The sequence below is a fragment of the Perognathus longimembris genome, chromosome 8 (assembly GCF_023159225.1).
Source record: "Perognathus longimembris pacificus isolate PPM17 chromosome 8, ASM2315922v1, whole genome shotgun sequence".
Taxonomy (NCBI): Eukaryota; Metazoa; Chordata; class Mammalia; order Rodentia; family Heteromyidae; genus Perognathus; species Perognathus longimembris.
In genome coordinates this window covers 23,672,789-23,686,086 of record NC_063168.1, presented here as the reverse complement: position 1 = coordinate 23,686,086, position 13,298 = coordinate 23,672,789, and the positions used below count along the sequence as shown (strand labels likewise).

Here is a 13,298-nt window from a genome sequence, read left to right as displayed (position 1 = left end):
CACAATGGTGGTTGGACTCAAAAGCGCATCTAACTTCAGAGCCTTTTCCACTGCACTGGATTGCAGAAGGAAAAGACAAGGACAGCAGTAGAGACAGAGCAGATCCTGTCATGTCTCTGGACACAGATGCATTCAATGTCACTCCAAAGGGCCAGCAGAGGAGAGTACAAGAAAGGACATTTTGGCTCAATAACAAAAAGACATCCAAAAACTGAAATTGTTCAATTATTATTGGACTATTTGCCCAAGAAAACAGCAATTCTCACTGAGATAGTCAAATCAGGGACTACTGAATGCCTCCTCTGATTGGAAAGTAATTTCTTTCCATTCAAAATTTCAATGATTCTCCTATTTTTTAATGCCATTAATATATTTGCTTCTCTAGCTTCCCTTTGTTTCTTTTCTACCCTCTTTTCTCCACCTCTGTTCTCCTGATCATGTGGATGTAGTTGATTTCCTGCTGCAGCTTCCAATTTTTGGCATTATGAGAAGTCACTTCCTAACTCCTTCCCTACAATCAGTGCCAATTTAGAGCATTACAAAGAGGTCTTCTGTAACTTCTTCCCTTCAATTAGGCAGAGAGGGACTTGTTGGTCAATAAATGAGTTTGAGAGGAAGCTGTCATTAGTCTGAACTCAGAGGCCACCCTGTATTCTGAGATGAAGACTCTTACTCAAAAAAATTAATCATCTCATATTGGCATAATGTAGAGCTATGTTAGAATTTACAGTGGTCAGACCATTTTACCAAAGACCTTGGCAACTTGTTTCAAGCACATCCGTGAGCACTGTCACAGCCATTGATACCTTGGAGAGTGACCTGACTCTCCTTTGCCTTTCTACTGACTGTCTTTATTTCCTGGGAAGTAGTAACTCCAAGATTCTTGCAATATTTCAGTGACTATGTTCAAATATGTCTGGAGTGGTGGTGAGAATGTTCTGGGGATTCTACCAGATAGAGCACATGGCTGGCACGTCCAACCACTATAATTTTCTCAGGAATAACTAGTGTTCCCAGCATATGAGACTTCAGTACTAAGCTAGGAGAATTGTGGGCAGACTAAGATGAGTTGGTCATTCTGCACCTTGCACACAGGTGCACTAGTATCTGCCAATTGCTCTGACATGCTGGCACTGTGTAGGAAATTTGTCAAGGATCCTTTTACAAGAATATATTATTTAACAAAGAAGGGAGAGGATGAACCATTCTGGTCTTCAAAACAAACCTGGCTCCTCCTGGTAGCACTAAGGCAAAGTTATAATATGTAGCATAGATCAAAACAGAGAATTGGCCCTGGTCTGAGACTTGAGAGTCCAATTTTATCAAAGAACATCATCACCCAAGTGGCTAGGAGCAGGGAGAACAGCAAACATGGATTGATTTTACTCATATCCCAGAGACTTGAGAGAAACAAACACATAGCTCTGCTCACCTGATGAATTTGTGAGCCAGCTGTTCCACAAAGTAGTAGATCTCATTCCAGTGGTGCAGCACACTCCCAGACCTGGGAACACAAAAGCAGGTGTTGTTGACTCCAGTGTTCATTTATCTCTACCTTGTAGTATTTATCTTTATATTCTATTAGTTCTATTAACCTAGTAACTGGGCTCATCACCTGAAACTACCATAAGCTTGAGAACTACTTGGCTGTTTTAACTTTCTGTTATGAATTCATTTCAGCCATGGAAAATTCTTTAAAAGTTTTGTTAAGGAACTTTCTCTATTCCAACTTCTCATGCCCCTAACACTACCCCACAATGATACACTGGAATACAAACAAGCAAGAACCTTCAGCCCAAATAGATTCACAAGTTAGTTTTAAGTCTTTAGGAAGCTGTTATTTCTGTGAGGCTTTCATTATTTCCCTAATGTTAAAAGAAAAGCTATTCATTTTAATTTATTATTCCTTTTAAATATATTCTTTTACAGTACTGGGTTTGAGGTCCTTATACTTGCTAGGCAGATGCTCTACAACTTAAGGCAAGTCTCCAGCCCTTTCTTGCTTTAGTTATTTTTCAAATAGGTTCTTGTTTTTTGCCCAGGTTGGCCTAGACTACAGTCCTCCTATTTACACTTCCCATGTACCTGGAATGACAGGCATATGCATGCCACTGTGCTCCACATTTTTTTTTATTGAAATGGGGTCTCATGGATGTTTTGCCTAGGCTGGCTCTGACCCATCATGTCCCCAGCTATACTTCTTTTAAATGAAATTAACACAAACAGAAAAACAAAGACTTATAATACTCCCTTGACAATCCAATTTTATTTATACATATGGATACAAAGTCCTTAAAGAAAATGTCGACAAAGCAAATTCAGTAGAAATCCAAAGTAATTAATCAGTTGGTGATTCCTTTAAAAGAATTTCATTTTAATAATGAACTTTATATATAATTTTTCTTAGCTTGTTTGTTAGTATGACTAATGACATTATACTTCCTTAAATGCTTATCTCTTAGTACTTTCCTGAAATAAAATCAATATAAGAAAAATATACTCAGCTTCTCTAGGAAATCCAGAAATGTAAATTTAAGCATGTAAGAAATATTATGTTATGCCATTGAGATTCAGCAAAAATTAAAATGTCTGACAATGCTAAGTTTCGATGAGAACATGGACAACATAAAAATGTCCATATATTGCTGAGATATGAGAAATGGTGACAATATTTTGGAAAGCAATTTGGCAATGAGATTGAAGCCAACATTGCCTATGACCAGCGATTTTGAGTCTAGATTTATAGTCTTTCATGCAAGGCAGTGTGTATAAGAACCTTGTATAATAAGGGTGGTGACTGACAAGCTGTTGAAAAAAATAACTAATATCATTGGTAGGTAATTGCTGTGAAATGCTTATACACACTACCTATTTCTTTCAAGAAACATTAAAACAAATGTGCAAATATATTAACATTTGCTCATTGGCATTTTTATTTTGTTCTCTGTCCTTTCCTATAGATTACAGGTTGTTTTAGAATTTTACAATGGGCATAAAATTCCATTGTGTAAATGTACCACATTTTCCTGATCCATTCATCTATGGAGGGGCATCTGGGTTGGTTCCAGCTTCTCGCTATGACAAATTGTGCTGCGATGAACATTGTTGTGCTGGTGGCATTACTGTGATTTTGTTTGTGGTTTTTTGGATAGATACCCAACAGTGGGGCTGCTGGGTCATAGGGGAGTTCTATATTGAGCCTTCTGAGGAATCTCCATACTGCTTGCCAGAGTGGCTGAACCAGTTTACATTCCCACCAACAATGAAGTAGGGTTCCCTTTTGGCCACATCCCCTCCAACAATTGTTATTATTAGTTTTCTTGATATATGACATTCTTGCTGGGGTGAGATGGAATCTCAATGTCCATTTGTAAGGAAATGGAAGGACTTGGAAAAAGTTATACTAAGTGAAGTGAGCCAGACCCAAAGAAACATGGACTCTATGACCTCCCTTATTGGGAATAATTAGTACAGGTTTAGGCAAGCCATAGCAGAGCATCACAAGGCCCAACAGCTATACCCTTAGAAACACATAAGATGATGCTAATTGAAATGAACTCCATGTTATGGAAACAAGTGATATATCACAGTTGTAACTACTTTCAACGTCCTATGTGTATGTGTAGTTTCTATTATTGATAATGTTTTGTATCACCTTCCTATGTTTGTACCTACACTATCTCTGTAATCTTATCTGAGTATATTGGAAACCGTGTTTACTGGTATTGGAAGTAAGAAATTCAAAGGGAATACCAAATTCGAGAGACACAGGGTAAAAAAAGAGAAATAACTACAAAAGCAATACTTGCAAAACTGTTTGGTGTAAGTGAACTGAACACCTGGGGGGGGGGAGGGAAAGGGGGGAGGGAGGGGGGCATGAGGGACAAGGCAACAAACAGTACAAGAAATGTATCCAATGCCCAACGTATGATACTGTAACCTCTCTGTACGTCAGTTTGATAATAAAAATTTGAGAAAAAAAAAAAGAATTTTACAATGGGCATGTGCAAAGAGTCAAAGGCAGGTATCCTGTCTTGGCTGCTTCCACATACAGAGAAATTTGTTATGCTTGTAATTTCATGTTCTGAGTTTGAATGCTTTTCTTGCTTTTTTGGGCTAGTATTTGACATAGCTAGCAGCAAGGGAATTATACTATAGGTGTCATATTTCTTATTAAGTTGCAAAAGTATCTTACTTTCTGGCATTGTTCTAGCTGTCTAAGGAACACAGAATAAGAAGTGATATTTCCCCTCCAAGTACACATAGCTGAGCAAGAAACTCAGCATAGTTAAGATGTCAAGTGTAATGATAAGAACTGTAGTTGAGGTTTATTCTTTCAGAACAAAGAAAAGGGATTGTCATGCTCAATCTATGCAGGCTTTGAAGAGGGGATAAGCTTAAGCTTTGATATGGATCCATAAAGCAGAGACTTGAGAGGAAGACAAAGGGACAAAGGCAACTAGGTGAGAAACTCTGAGTCTTATGCGTGGCAAAAAGCAAAGATTTTCATGTGACAGCATCACAGAGCCTACTAGGACAAGGTGAGAAGCTGGGACTATGGGGGAAAGGAGTGAGTCTTTATACATATCCCAGATGTGTGGGACATTCCTTATCTCCACTAGCAAACTCCAACTCATTCTTCAAGACTGTTGTTATGGACTGACATACAGGACTCACTGCCTCTGCCTCCCAAACTCAGGGCATGAGGTTGTCATCATCTTCTGATGCTGGGATGCAGTCATTCTGCTGTCCCCCCCCCCCCCCCAGCCTCCCTTTGTGAGAACCTTAACAAAATTTGATTCCACGCCCCACCCCCCACTCCTTTATTGCTGTTTTTGAATTCTGTACTTTTTTGACTTGTGCTTAAATCCACCTGATTTGGGGAGGTAAAAGGCAGCACAGAAATAATGGTGGGGCGAAAAGTAAACAACTGCAGTAGTGACACTCACTAGACACGCTGTTGGAAATGAACTATATAACTTGTGGGGCAGGGGAATCAGGAGGGAAAAACTGAGAGACAGCAAGGGAAGAGGGGACACTGTTCCAAAACAAAATATACTCATGACTTGGTCCTCTGTAACCCCTCTGTATATCACCTTTACAACAAAAAATAAATAAATTTTTAACAAGGGGGAAAAAGTGTGAAGAAGACATGCCTCTGTTGCTATGGAAGCTTCCTAGTCTTTAGTTGATGAGATATCACCTGTTTCACCTGGCTTGGATAAACATCTGTATTGTCTCCCTTTTCAAAAAAAAAATCAGGATTTATTTTCAACTTCTACAAAAGTATTTCTTTATCTTTCTATTTTGCTTATGCTTGGAGATTTGGTAAGGCAAAATTAATGGAGGGGGAAAAGGTTAATTAGATCAATATTTATTTATTAAATTTGGAAAACTGTCTCTATAAATTCCTGGGATGTTTGTTTTATTTTTGTCTTGGCTTTTATTTGTTTTTATGATTATGTTTAAATAGTTGTACAAAGGAGTTGCCACTTAAGAAAGTTAATGAGGGGCTGGGGATATGGCCTAGTGGCGAGAGAGCTTGCCTCGTATACATGAGGCCCTGGGTTCGATTCCCTAGCACCACATATACAGAAAACGGCCAGAAGTGGTGCTGTGGTTCAAGTGGCAGAGTGCTAGCCTTGAGCCAAAAGGAAGCCAGGGACAGTGCTCAGGCCCTGAGTCCAAGCCCCAGGACTGGCAAAAAAAAAAAAAAAAAAAAGAAAGTTAATGAATACAATATATCTTGATCCACATTTTCATCCATCTCTTGTGACTAATATGAGCCTGAGGAGCCTTCCCATAGGTCCTGAGTGGTTTGGTCCACCAAATCATCAACAACAGATCCACAGCAACCATCAACAATAGATCCACAGCAGTTATCAACAACAGATCCACAGCAACATCATCAACAGATCCACAGCAATCATTAACAACAGATCCACAGCAATCATCAACAACAGATGCACAGCAATCATCAACAATAGATCCACAGCAGTTATCAACAACAGATCCACAGCAATCATCATCAACAGATCCACAGCAATCATTAACAACAGATCCACAGCAAGCATCAACAACAGGTCAAAAGCTGTTGTGAGTCTACCAAGGGCTCATCATCACAGCAGTACAACCTAACTATGGATTCTGGAAGCATTAGAATCATATCATGAAGACCTTAGCTATCCTTTTAAACAGGATTCAGTTGTGTATTTGAAACCTTAAAGGTTGGTCCTGGCTTTTCCACTTCAGCTTTGGGTAGAGACTCTGGTCCTGGGAATCCTGGGAGAGACATTGGCAAGTACAACCCAGTGCTGTCCGGGTGCCTCAAAAGAGGCATCCCATGACTGGTGTTCAGCCTATCCCAAACTCTACTTACTTCTCCACTGGAACTTAGACATTTCCTTGAACACTTACCATCTATAATGTGGTGTTTTGTGTTTTTTTTTGTCTATATAACCAGGACAATCATCCTTTAAAATTTCAGTTGTGGAGAGATACCTAATGGTAAGAGGGAAAGCCTTACACTTTCTCTACTGTGTCCAATTTCCTCATAAACTGAGACGTTCTCCAGTGAGGAAATTATACTTAGAGAAACAACCAAGTGAAACAGGAACTTGATCGGGAGATTACGTTTGACTGCCTGATTGCTCCTTAGCAAGCATTTGAAGTCCTTTTTAGACTAGTTCTTAATTACTAAGAATTCTACTTATTTCTTCATATTTTTTTAAAAATCCTGTTCTGGGGCTCAAATCTAGGGATTTGTACATGTCAAGAAAGAGTTCTCCCACTGAGCTACACCCCAGCAAGTGCAGCATTTCTTGTTTATGTATATATATATATGTATATGTATATGTATACATACATACATGTATGGTGTATGCATGTATGTGCGTGTGTGTTTGTGGGGGTGTTGCTACTCGGGTTTAAACTGATGGCCTCACATTTGCTAGGCAAGCTCTCTACCACTTGAACTTTTTACTCCTACCCTTTTTTGCTTTCAGTTGTTTTTGTAGATAGGTTCTTTCATTTTCATTATTGTTCTATCTGGCTAACATGTATAATTTATATAGTTTTGATATTCACCTGGTTTATTGATGCTAGATGTGGAGGAAGATCCAACACTATATGTCTGAGGAAAGTCTGAGGAAATTCTAGAACCATCAAAACCTTTCTTGCTAATGGGAAACTACCAAATTTTCTGAAGAAGAAAGTGAGGCTTCTTTTTCTGTTTGTTTCTTTTGTTGTTGTCATTTTAGCTTGGACACAGGGCCTTTCTCCATACCCCAGGCTTGCCTTGAACTCGTGATCAACCTATCATAGCCTCCCAAGTGCTAAAATTGTAGGCATTTATCACCATGCCATTCTTCAAAGAAAGAGAGAGAGAGAAAGAGAGAGAAAGAGAGAAAGAGATATATAGAGAGAATCCATTAAGACCAACTGGAGGCAGGGCAGTACTGACAGGCTTCCTTCTCAATCCCAGCTCTGCTGACAGCTGCCTCATCACTGTTGGGATTGTATCATTGTTTCTTATATAGAGATGACAACCCTTTACATAATTGTCTATCTTGAGTTCACAGTGGAGTTATACAAAGCCTGCTTTCCCAAGCTTTGGAGGGAATCATAATTTTCTAAAGTTTTGTGAACAAGGCTAGTTTTGTTGTGTTTTTTTTTTTCTGGGGATTCTGGCATCCTAAGGAGCTAAACTGACTACTGACCACAACCAGGACAATTCAGGCATTGCTTAGGGAAATGGCAGAGAGTGGATTCAATTCCAGCTTCCCTCCATCATACAGTGGATTAAACACCACATTTATCATGGCGATCTGTGTAAGAGCCAATGACTTTAGATGCCATCTAAGGAGTCTTGACTGCATGTTCAGATGGCAAGACTCCCCCAGCCTTAGTGATGCAAAGCTGTAAGGCAGCAACAAGCAATTCCTTTTAGCTGGGAATATGGCCTAGTGGGTAGAGTGCTTGCCTCATATATATGAAGCCCTGTGTTTGATTCCTCAGCATCACGTATGTAGAAAAAGCCAGAAGTGGATCTGTGGCTCAAGTGCTAGCCTTGAGCAAAAAAAGAAGCCAGGGATAGTGCTCAGGCCTTGAGTTTAAGCTCCAGGACTGGCGAAAGAAAGAAAGAAAGAAAGAAAGAAAGAAAGAAAGAAAGAAAGAAAGAAAGAAAGAAAGAAAGAAAGATTCCTTCTAGTCAGTGCAGGTGGCTCAAGCCTGTAATCCTGGCTCCTTAGGAAGCTGAGAATGAGAAGAACATGTTTCAAGGCCAGCCCTGACAGAATTCAGGAATCCATGAGCTCCCCGCCCCACCCCTTCACCTCCATCTCAACCTGTTTGGATTGAGCTGAGCACAGTAGCATGCACTTGTTATCTCAAGCTATGTGGAAGGCTGAGATTGGGAGGATTATGGTTCCAGGCCAGCTTGGGTAGCAAAGTCCACATGACTCCTCCATGGAAGGGAAGCTAGGACACTGTAGAGCAGGCCTCTGACCCCGTGATGATGGGAACCTTCAAAGTAGGTGTGTTGCAGCTCACATGCATCCCTGGGCAGCAAGTGAGACACTATCTTAAAAGTCAAAACAGGGCTGGAGGTGTGGCTCAGTGGTATTACACCAGCCTAGCAAGCATGAAGCTCTGAGTTCAAACCCCAGTACTGCCAAAAAAGATGAATAGGAAGAAAGGAAAGAGGGAGAGAAGGAAGGAAAGAAAGAAGAAAGGAAGGATGGAAGGAAAGAAAGAAAGGAAAGAGTGAGTGAGAGAGAGAGATTTTTTCCAAGCCCAAATATAAACAGTACTGGAAAATATTGCATTGGACTCAGTTGTGGACACTTTTTTCCCCTCAGAATTGTCTTGAGAACTATAGTCACAGACAGTTTTGCATTGTCATGTGCTAGAAACTTTTGCCTGTGTACAATCTCTGATTTTAATTCACTAAAACCCTACCTCAAATGCAGCTCTAGCCTCCGTCAGTTCCGCAGCCAGGCTAGTGCCAGGATAGTGTGGGGCTCCTGGCTCCTTCTTAGGATATTTTGCCTCTGTTCCACAACAATAAATCTAAGCAGTATCTAAAATTTGAGTAGCTTCCCAAGAATTCTGTCTCAAGACAGTTTTATAGAATTCACTTCTAGAAGATTCATTCACTATTCCTGGGTCCATTCAGAGCCAGTCAATCCCCCTTCCCCACCCCCGGTGCTTGAACTCAGAATCTAGACACCTTCCCCAAGCTTCCTTTTATGCTCAAGGCTAGTGTTCTACCTCTTGGGCTACTTCCAGCTTTTTGATAGTTAATTGGAGCTAAGAACCTCACAAACTTTCCTTCCTGGGCTGGCTATGAATGATAATCCTCAGATCTCAGTTTCCTGAGTAGCTAGAAATACAGGTGTGAGGCATCTAGCTTTAAAAAAAAAATTGGGAATTGAACCCAGAACCTTATGCATGCTTGGCAAGCTATGAACCACTGAGCCACACCCCCAGTCCTCATAGTATCTTCTGACCTGGGTTTGCAGGAAGAATCACCACATTACAGGTTGAAAAAGCCTCAGTCCTGACAGCTAATCCTGAGGGCAGCGCCAGAATTTCTTGCTTAGTTTTGCTGTTTCTCCATGCTCTCTCAAGAGTTTGGCATATGGTATAAAGAGTCAGGAAATGTTTGTGACACTGTACTTACTGCCTCTTCCTGGTAAGGCGTTATACACAGAACCTGGCATTTCCCTCAGATCATTGTCCTATTATGTTCAAGATCTAATATGCAAAGGGTAAGAGCAAAATAAGAATCCCAAACCTCCTTCTGATTTGTTTTCTGAACAAAAATGCATTCTTCCATGTTTATAAGTGTTCCCAAATCTCCTGTGGTTAAACGCCTTAGAAAACACAGGCTCTTTCCATTAGCCACACATACAGTATACTAGAATCAGTAGGCCAAACTGGATTTAAATTCCTCCCCTTTTTTTGCATATGGATTAGAATATAATGAAAAGGAAATGAGAAAAAGCTTGTGATTGGAGGCCTTATCCAGGAGTCCTTTAATTCAGAGAGCAGAGTAGCTCTAAAGATGGAAACTATAAACCTGTCAGTCCTTGCTTTTCCTCAGACACCCTGCCCTCCTGTGTCCACTCATGTCTTCAGTGAGTATTCAGGTTCTCATCCAATCTTGGAAGGTTATAGGCAAGGATACAGATACTCTCAGCAGCTTGTGGAGCTACTGGGTGGACCCACCATTAGACCGAGGATCCCACATCCATTTCTCATTGTTCCTCTTCACTCCAGCCTCTTCCTCGCCTTCAGCCCTTCTTCCCATCTCACACTGCACATTAGCTGGCTGGAACTCCAAGTCTAGCCCCAGGCCTTTAGCCTGTGTCCTCCTATTGCTGTCTGGAGTCACAGCCAAACCTCCATCCTACTCACAAAGGCTGACCCTGATTCTTGGGTCTATTCCAACTCCTCCAGATACAGACCAGACACCAAGCAAGTCACTGAGCACTGTATTTGGAGACTGGAGTTTCCCACTCTGTTGCTTCCTGTGTCATGAAGCCTAGGGTGTTCAGCTCTGACTTGTGATGGATTTTCCTTTAGTCAGTCTGAGAGCCTTGAAAGCAGTGATTATTCGCCAGTTCGGAAGTCAGTTTAGTGGTGTGGCCAACATTTTTTTTTCCAAAAAATTAAAACGATTAAAATTTAACTATTAGAATAGATTACTAAAAGTAACAAGAAGCAATGCCACATGCAGCTTTTGGTGAGTTATACATAAATGTCACATACACATACAGCATCAAGGTGTAAAATATATCTTTTCTATATTGTCATGATCACACTATATTTTTATAGCAAAATATTTACTCCTTTTGCCTCCATTCTTTCTTTTCCAACAGATAGTCAGACAGCTAGACAGAAAGACAGACTCTCTCTCTCTCTCATATATAGAGATGAAACATCTACAAACATTTTCTGATATCAACTGCTGGTATTTTTGGTGCAAACTCACCACAAATGTGGTGTTGTCATTAGGAACACAGACAATTGGTTAATAGCCCAGAAAAGTTGTTCCCATAACTGAACAGTACAACTGCGGCTCCATTTCTCACGCTCCCTAGACTCAGAAATTCAGCCACAGAACCACTGCACACCCTCTGAAGGCCAGAATGGGGCAGGCCATCCCCTCCAAGTGGTGATGGAGGCTGTCACTTGGGAGGAAGTGACTCAGAGTAAGGGCTCCACGGGAGATGGCTTGAAAACACTGTATTACCAAAGCAGCATGCTCCTTGTTGGAAATTTGGGGAGGGAAGGCTAAGCGGGGAAGAAAATTAAAGTCACAAGAGGCAGAAAATGAAAATCGCTGATCACACCACATAAGACACAACTACCGCCCACAATGTTGTGACTGTTTTCACACTTTTCTACAAGTATATCTACCTGCTTGGTCCCTGCTCTTTACCTAACATTATGGTTATGGTAATGCCTGTGCTTCATAGGTTATGCTCTTTGTACTTTACCTAACATTATTATGGTTATCAAACATATCTTCATTTCATTAGATAATGCTCCCTCACACTGCTTATAATAACTATATTTTCTTCATATGACAGATACGTTTTTGGTATAATTCCTTTTTGTAGATTGGACTGTTTCCATTTTGTCATTTTTTAACAGCACTATTGTAAAAGCACTATCTTTTCATGCACAATGAAATCCTATTTTGTAATTTTTACTGTTCTTTCCTCACTGGCATTTGCACAGAAAGTGACCTAATCCACCACAGTGAGTTCCAAACAGCCATCCGCCAGGGGCTACAGAGGCAGGGCGGATGCCTTGCCTTTTCAGCCATGATGCGAGCAGGGAAAAACTGATATTTGGGTAGCCACTCCCATCTTCCGGATTCTGCCAGAAGAGAAGCAAAGCAGCCCCCGCCTCTCGGCTCTGCCATGTGTGTAATGGCGGAGACCCCAAGACCCGGTCCTTGGGGGGCTGTGGTCTCTGCCCATAGGGGAAGTTCTGTGACATCACCGTGATGGATAGTCCATTAGCCAATCGTTAATACCCAGTTAGTCTCTCCTCTTCCTGCCTGCCATTACTGTTATATAAACCCCTCCCTTGAATAAAATCCTTTGAAGCTGGCAGTCCATTGGACCAGCTCCCAGAGAAAACAACAACAACAACAACAAAAAACAACTAATATTTGGGAATTTTTTTCCTTTCTTACTTTTTTTTCCTTTTTTTTTCTTATTTATTGTCAAAGTGATGTACAGAGAGGTTACAGTTTCATACGTTAGGCATTGGATACATTTCTTGTACTGTTTGTTACCTTCTCCCTCATTGCCTCCTCCCCCCTCCAATATTTGGGATGTAAAACATCATTTTAGAGGAAGATAAGTGGCTTGGACACAAGACATTGTTGACAGAGAGGTTTTCTCAATTCCCTTAGCAGAGATAGAATCAGACTTGGAGGACTCAGATCATACTGTAGGGAAGATCCAACCCTCTCTTGTGTCATGGGGTGGAGAAATCTGTGCCTTGGGAGAGGCAAGATGGCTGAGGAATAACACTCTTGCAGCTCGCCCCTCTGCTCCCTGAGAATTAACTGTGAAGAGAAAACAGAGAAGAGTGGGGGCAGATGTCAAGAATGGGAGGCTCATCTTTGAATCTCAAGGAGGTAATGCCCTACAGACTGTGCCCACATCATGGTAAATGGGGCGAGGGTGGATGGAGGAAGGATGGAAGAAGTCAGGGTGGATGGAGGAAGGACAAACTGATTTTGTTACAGCTTTTAATTTGGATCCCGTCAGTATAAGTGACAGAATTAAAACAATACATTTATTGTCCTTTTGATTTCCTTTGTATTAGCTAAGATTGGCTAAATAACTTGCTGGGCTAGGTACAAAGTAAAAACACAGGGCCTCTTATGCAAAATGATTAAGGTTTTCAAGATGTTACAGTATGGCCCTGAGCAAGAGCCAGGCTCTTCTAACTTAGGTCCACACCCGTGCAGCTAACTCCAGTATCTGTATTCTTTGCCCAAGTTTCCTTAGTCCAGGAGTTGGTAACTTTTTCTGTAAAAGGCCACACAGTAAATATTTTAGCTTAAGGGGTGGTGTTGGGGTACCTATTGTCTCCACAGCAACTACCATTGACAGCCCAAGAAAAAAAAATGAATCTGGCTGTGCTACAATAAAATTTTACTTGCGACAAGCTGCAGGCCATTGTTTGCCAACCTCCATCTTACATCGTCTCTTCCAGTCTTGTTCTTCTAATTCTTGTATTTACTGTTGTATTTCTCACCACAAGCTGCA

General features: G+C 40.9%; 1 protein-coding gene across 1 annotated transcript in view; it reads right to left on the bottom strand.

Annotated features, from left to right (window-relative positions):
• Antxr1 (ANTXR cell adhesion molecule 1) overlaps positions 1-13,298 on the bottom strand; it is a 210,261-nt gene that overhangs the window by 181,381 nt on the left and 15,582 nt on the right. Inside the window, exon 2 of the mRNA XM_048352655.1 lies at positions 1,433-1,504. Within this exon, the coding sequence (XP_048208612.1) occupies positions 1,433-1,504 (72 nt within the window). The remainder of the gene's footprint in view (positions 1-1,432; positions 1,505-13,298) is intronic.